Source organism: Aptenodytes forsteri, unplaced genomic scaffold (assembly GCF_000699145.1).
Source record: "Aptenodytes forsteri isolate BGI_AS27 unplaced genomic scaffold, ASM69914v1 Scaffold147, whole genome shotgun sequence".
NCBI classification, from domain to species: domain Eukaryota; kingdom Metazoa; phylum Chordata; class Aves; order Sphenisciformes; family Spheniscidae; genus Aptenodytes; species Aptenodytes forsteri.
This window is the reverse complement of record NW_008795320.1, coordinates 2285079-2291315: the sequence shown is the minus strand read 5'-3', so window position 1 is coordinate 2291315 and position 6237 is coordinate 2285079. Positions and strand designations below refer to the sequence as shown.

The 6237-nt window shown below is 62.6% G+C and overlaps 1 protein-coding gene across 1 annotated transcript in view; it reads right to left on the bottom strand.

Annotated features, from left to right (window-relative positions):
- Window positions 1–282: 282 nt before the first annotated feature.
- Window positions 283–6237, bottom strand: part of LOC103899341 (transducin-like enhancer protein 1) — a 33245-nt gene continuing 27290 nt past the window's right edge. The window contains exons 8-22 of the mRNA XM_019472225.1: window positions 5946–5962; window positions 5445–5549; window positions 5250–5294; window positions 4813–4968; window positions 4357–4486; window positions 4067–4251; window positions 3916–3992; window positions 3420–3612; window positions 3230–3286; window positions 1984–2045; window positions 1752–1937; window positions 1354–1501; window positions 1116–1266; window positions 644–720; window positions 283–390 (exon numbers count right to left, since the gene is read on the bottom strand). Of these exons, the coding sequence (XP_019327770.1) occupies window positions 283–390; window positions 644–720; window positions 1116–1266; window positions 1354–1501; window positions 1752–1937; window positions 1984–2045; window positions 3230–3286; window positions 3420–3612; window positions 3916–3992; window positions 4067–4251; window positions 4357–4486; window positions 4813–4968; window positions 5250–5294; window positions 5445–5549; window positions 5946–5962 (1697 nt within the window). The remainder of the gene's footprint in view (window positions 391–643; window positions 721–1115; window positions 1267–1353; window positions 1502–1751; window positions 1938–1983; window positions 2046–3229; window positions 3287–3419; window positions 3613–3915; window positions 3993–4066; window positions 4252–4356; window positions 4487–4812; window positions 4969–5249; window positions 5295–5444; window positions 5550–5945; window positions 5963–6237) is intronic.

The following is a 6237-nucleotide window of genomic DNA, read 5'->3' as shown; positions in this document are numbered from 1 at the left end:
TAGAAACCAACCAACAAATAAAGAACAAAACAAGGAGAAAGTCCCCAGGAAATTCACTGTGAGCAGCAGCCGCCACCTCCCAGCCCAGTGTGACGCCTGGCCGTGGTCCCAGGGCCACCTCCACACCTCACTGCTCTCCTCTAGCTCGGATGCCCCAGCCACAGGCTGCATGTTCTTTGGGAAGTCAGCAGCAGGGCAAGTAGAGTCCAGCCGTCTGTCCACATGGACGTCTGCCTGTCCACATGGCGTGGGCCCTCCCCGCAGTTGGCACCTCTCTCGTGTTCAGTAAATGACCTCATAAACTGTAGCTTTCTTGTCCCCTGAGCCAGTCACGATGAACTGGTCATCTGTGGAGACATCACAGCTGAGGACGGAGGAGGTTTCCTTTGACTGGAGAGAGGAGGACAGGGAGGTAAATGCAAGAAGCAGCCCCAGAGCAAGGTCCCAGTCCCAGCCCTTGGGACTTGGGGCCCTGAGTTGTGCCCAGGGAGGCTGCAGCGATGAGTTTGTTTATGGGACTTACTTATTATTGCTAAGATACATTTACAGCTGGGTTGTACTGGGCAGTCCCAGCTCTGGGCAACCTCACCCAGAGGAACATCCCCCCCCAATCCTGATCCCAACAGCTGTGCACACCCCACACCTGGAAGATGCTGGCTCCGTATGGCGTCCGCCAGGCATTCAGCAGGTTGTCCTTCCCGGTGCTCACGAACCACTTCCCTGTAGGAGGGACAGGAGGGACAGAAGGGACAAAGACCATCCTGTCACCAAACCAGACCCACCCACTGGATTCCTGCAGCAAATCATGCCCAGGTTGCGTAATACAAGGTGGGGACTGGAAAGCCACATCTCTGCCACTTGTTAATCAAAGGGCTGTTTTAAGGAACACAGAGGGGAGTCCTGGGACAACAGAGCTGAAAGTGCAGCCACGGGTGTTGCTCCAGGAGGGATGGATGCCCCTTCTCTGAGAGTTAGCACTAGCATCCACACAGGACAGGGCTGGCTACCGGAGCCAGCGCTTCCCTCCAGCGCAACAAGCCCTAGGACACAAGGCCAGGAGAGGAGACTGCATCCAAGAGCCTCCAGAGCCAGGGGACCAGGACAGGTGAGCCTACCGCAGGAGGCGAATTTGAGGGAGAGGACGCAGCTCTCATGGAGGTGCAGCTGGTACTTGTCTGGTTTGGTCACGTGCAGGATCTCCACGTTGCTGCTCTCCATGCCCACTGCCAGCCACTCTCCCGTCGGGCAGTACCCCAGGGAGAAGATCTGGGGGGAGACACAGGGTTAGGCAGCGGCACGGCAGGTCCTGGTGGGTGGGCCCCATGGTGCTCCCAAGCCAGCCCCAGCCCCTACCTGAGAGCTGAAGTCATGCTGCTGCAGCTGACGCCCCTCCCGCAGGTCCCAGCACCGCACTGTGTTGTCCAGCCCCCCTGTCCACAGCTTAGTGCCATCATTAGAGATGTCGATGCAGCTGGCACCATCTGTGTGGCCTTGAAACTGCCTGGGAAAGAGGGGGACAGAGAGGGCGAGGGCACGGCCATCAGGGCTGCCAGTGCCTGCAGCGCAGAGCATGGGCCAGGCCAGAACCCAGCAGTGAGGAGTAGGAGATCCCTGCTGCAAGGACAAGGACTGTCCCATGGCCAGGGTTAGACCGTAGGAAGGGGTGGGGATGCCCTGGAGGGGACCGAGTGGTTCCTAGCCTGCGGAGCCCCGAGCAGCCCCTGCCCACACCCCCCCTGCCCTGGGCTCACCTGACCAGGGTCTGGTTCTGCAGGTCCCACACCACGATGTTGCCGTCACTGCAGCAGGAGAAGCAGACTTTGGCGTCAGGGCTGATGGCCAGGGCGTAGCAAGCGGGGGCAGAGGAGGTGAGCTCGGCCTTGATGCGGGGTGTGGGAGCCGCCAGGTCCCAGATGGAGAGGGTGCTGGCCTCCCCCTCCACGATCAGGCTCCCGCCATGGGGAGCCGATTTTTTTTTCCCCCCCCACGATCAGGCGCCGGCCATCGGGGAGCAGCTTGCAGGAGCGGATATAGTTGTCACGGTTCTGAGGTGCAGGAGGGAGGACCTTGTTAAACCCTTCCCCTCCAGCCCTTCTGCACCCATCCCAGACTGCCTGGTCACTCCAGGGCCAGCAGCAGGTCCCGAGGGCAGGAGCAGCAGCAGTAGGGCAGACCCACAGCCACCCTCCTGGGGCAGCAGGGCTGGGGCAGGGACAGCTGTGCAGCCCACCCCGTCCCATGCCCAGAGCAGCCACCCTGGCTGGCCCCCACAGGATCCCCACAGTTTGTTACTGCGCTGTGAACAGCTCTGGGGACACCCTCACCCCACAGTGTCCCTGCCAGCAGCTGCCCAACAGACATGGCCGGTCCTGGAAGAGACGAGGGGCAGCTGGGGAGGCAGCTCCAACAAGGCTGCAACAGCCCATGGCTCCGCACACTAAAAAACACCATTTTCCCCCACTCCTGAATTTCTGATGCAGCTTGAAATTATCATGACTCAGTCATTTCCTTGTTTATGCATCTGTATCTTCAAGGTCAGCACCATCCAGGAATAAGATTTGTCAGGCTGCCCAGGCCCCAAGGCCAGCAAGTCGAGGAGAGGACTTGGGTTTGGGCTCTTCAAAGCAGGCACAGGGACTCTGATTCCAGCAGCCCATTTAAAAAAAACCCTCAAAGAACACAGGTTAAAAATACTCTCAGGTGATAGCTGTGCCTCCAGCTTGGCTCTGGTGAGTTGCTGTGGTCTGACAGTCCATTTCATTTATTTTTAAAAGAAATAGGAGTTCTCCCTCCAGCCAGACTCACACAAGCAAAAGCAGAAACAAGGACAGAGCTGAATCCGAGTGATGCTTCAGCCCATGTGATTCTGGCTCGTATGAAGTATCTGGCTGGGGGTTGACACTGGCAAAGGCTTGTCTTAGGGCAGGTGCTGTCAGATGAAGCAGTGCCAAGGGGTGGAGGTGTGTAAAAGTCCCCCCAACAGCTTGGGACGCTCAGGGAGCACACTGGCAGCATGGAGCCACCATCCCTCCCCAGCAGCCCCACACCACCCCCACTTAGAAACGCACACAGAGACTCTCCTCCGTGCACATTGTTGCTTTCAAATGCCCCCTGCACCCCTGAGGTCCCTGACGGTGACCCCAGACCCCCTCTTCACCACAGCGTGGTGGCACAGTGCAGGCCAACAGGGAAACAAGCTGTGCCAGGGCGGCGGCGCACCCCTCCTTACCAAGCAGTCCAGCTGAGCCACGGCTGTCTTGGTGCCTGGCTGCCCCACATCCCACACCTTCACACAGCCCTTGCCCCCAGTGTAGACGTGTCGTGTGGAGTTGCTGATGGTGACAGCGCAGACCACCCTATCCCGGAGCCGATGGGGGCATCGGGTGGGAAAGGCACCGGCTGCATCTGCCCGTCGGCACTGACATGCAGCCCTTGCCCCCAGTGTAGACGTGTCGTGTGGAGTTGCTGATGGTGACAGCGCAGACCACCTCACCATGGGTCAGGGTGTGGAGCTGCCGTGCATGGCGGGGGATGCCGGAGCCGATGAGGGCATCGGGTGGGAAAGGCACCGGCTGCATCTGCCCGTCGGCGCTGACATGGAAGGAGTAAGCGCTGGAAGAGGACACATCAGTAAGAACCATCCGAGGATCCCACACGGAGCGCGGCCGGCACCACGTCAGACCCAGCATGCCCAACACAGGCAGCATGGTTTGGAGTCAGAGCCGTGAGCAGAGTGGCACCTGGTGAAGCTTGGCCAGGCACACGACAGCCTGCTGCTGCTCAGAACGGGTGCCCCCCGCCAAGGCTGTGCTCCTCATCCCTGCTGGCCCTGGCCCGCCTGCGCCTCCCAGCTTAAGCCCTGCAGGACACCTGGTCCCCTGTCCCCAGCACAGCCCCCAGTGCAGCCCCACTTACGGTTTCCCCGAAGTCCCCACTTGCATGCCAGCTGCCAGCCCTGGGACGCGCATGTGGGGGTGCGGGTCGTAGCCCACCTGGAGGGGACAGTGGGTGAGAGCAGCTCGCGCCCAGCGGCCCCCAGGGCCCCACAGGGAAGAGGCTCACGCACCAGGGGGGAGCGCCCGTAGCTGCTGGCTCCCACAGCAGCCGCAGCCCCGTTGAGCTGTGGGGACATGAGGTGGAGGCTGGCATAGGCGCCGGTCCCGGCCATGTCCCCATTAACAGCGGGGTGGGCCATGCCGAAGGCAGCTGAGTAGGGGCTCTGCACTCCCAGTGGGTTCCTCAGGCCCAGGGCTGCCAGGGGAGAGGCGGCATGAAGGGACGGGGCCCAGGGTCCGTCCTCACGGGTGCTGGCGGGACCAGAGCTGCCCGCCTGGGCCCCAGCAGGGCCAAGCTCACCCAGCAGGTCCACGGGGGCCTTGGCGGCAGCGGGGCGAAACTGCTGGGCACCACTGGAGCCTGGGGCCGCGGCATCACCCTGGGAAGTGGGGGTGCTGGACTTCAGACTGGGCGTCCCTGCCTTCTCCACCTGCCAGGAACAGAGGGGGGAGATCTGACAGCTGCACTCCCGCCCTGCTGGGGGGTCTCCTCAGGTCCCCTGCAGCGAGCTGGTCCCTGTTCCTCACCCCTGATGGCAGTCCAGCCCAGCCAGTGCTGCAGGGTCTGCGGGATGGGACACGAGAGGGGATCTAATGGAGCAGGAGCCCTCCCTGTCCCCCCAGCACTGCCTTCACCCTGTGGGTTTGGAGGCAGGTGGACCCGTGTCCAGCAGCTCTGCCAGCTGAGCCTGGGCAGCGGGGACACGAGCACAACCCCCGAGTAAAGCACCCCGGCTGCCCCACACAGCGCACTTACCGTGGGCACATCCTTGCTCCGAGACGGGGACGTGCTGCTCGAGGAGGCCATGGAGGTCGGGCTGAGTGGTACGGCCTCTTTCCTCCCCAGTGGGACCTTCTCCACACCGTTCTCCCGGGACGAGTAGGAGTGGACGCTGTGCGGGGAAGAAGGGTCCTGGGGGGGAGGGAAATCAGCAGGCAGCAGAGCAGGCAGGAGCGTGGGGACATCCCAGGCCATGGTGAGCTGGTGGCTCAAGTGAGGGCCAGGCTGGGAGCCTGGATCCAGGGGCTCATTGCTACCATCAGCAAGGGCCGGTAAGCATGACTCAGGGGTCTCACTGCCACCTCCCCGTGCTGCTTGCCTCCGCCTGTAACAGCCTGTTAGCCCCCCACTCAGGCAGAGGGACGTGCAGTGCACGATGACCACAGCCCACTCCCAGCCCCTGGCACACTGACCTCATCCACCACCAAGTTGTCTTCACTTTTGTCCGCATCGCTGCCCTGAAACGCAAAAGATGGTTGGAGCTAAAGGGGCTGAGGCTGCCCTCACTCCAGCCTGGGAAGTGCCAGAGGTGTGGGCAGCTCTGCTCATTGCCCCACAAGAGGGGACAGGGATGCCCCAAGTCCCCCAGCCCCCTTCCCGAGGCTCACGTAGTCCGTAACAAAGTCCTTCTCCTCCACCTTCCTCTTCTTGCTGCTGCTCAGGTACTCGGAGATGGCTCGTGCCCGCTCCCCATTGGGCAGTGCCAGGGAGCTCTGGGGCAGGGAGATGCAGCGTTAGGGGCTGCAAGCTGCTGTGCCCGACTCCCAGAACAGGCAGCACCAATGCAGGGCTGCGGCCGGCTCCCAGGGCACAGAGGGCCCCAGTGCAGCACCCTGTACCACCAGATTTGGCTTCAGCTCCTGCCAAAGGAGCGAGGAGGGGGACGCTGCTCGGGGGGATGGCATGGTTTGCCCATGTGACATGGGGAAGGGGTCCCCATGGGGAGAGCACCCACCCGCTCTCACCCACATGGCTGTGCCAGCAGCAGGGCCTCAGCCGGGGAGCAGGACCCGAGGACCTGTCCCCCACGTGGCCGCCTGCTCCTGGGGTCCCGGCCGGAGCCTGCGCAGCTGAAGGGAAATGGTGCAAGAGAAGGAAAAGGCACTTACGGGGCCGGGGTCTCGCTCTGTCATCGTGGCAACGCAGAGCAGCAGGAGAAGGAGGGAAGGAGGGACATGCTGTACCACCGCCAAGAGCCCCCCACTCCTCCCGCAGGTGCCGGGGTGCTCATGGCAGGGCTGGGCCAGCACTACAGCAGCAGGGTGGTCCTGCACCCCCACCAGGGATGACCATCTTCCCCCCCCAGTCCACCCCACTGCCCTCCCAGGAGGTACTGGTCGGTGGGGGACATTCCCCACCCAACCCCCCCCAGCCAGCAGGCCCCCCGCGCCGCCAGCCTGG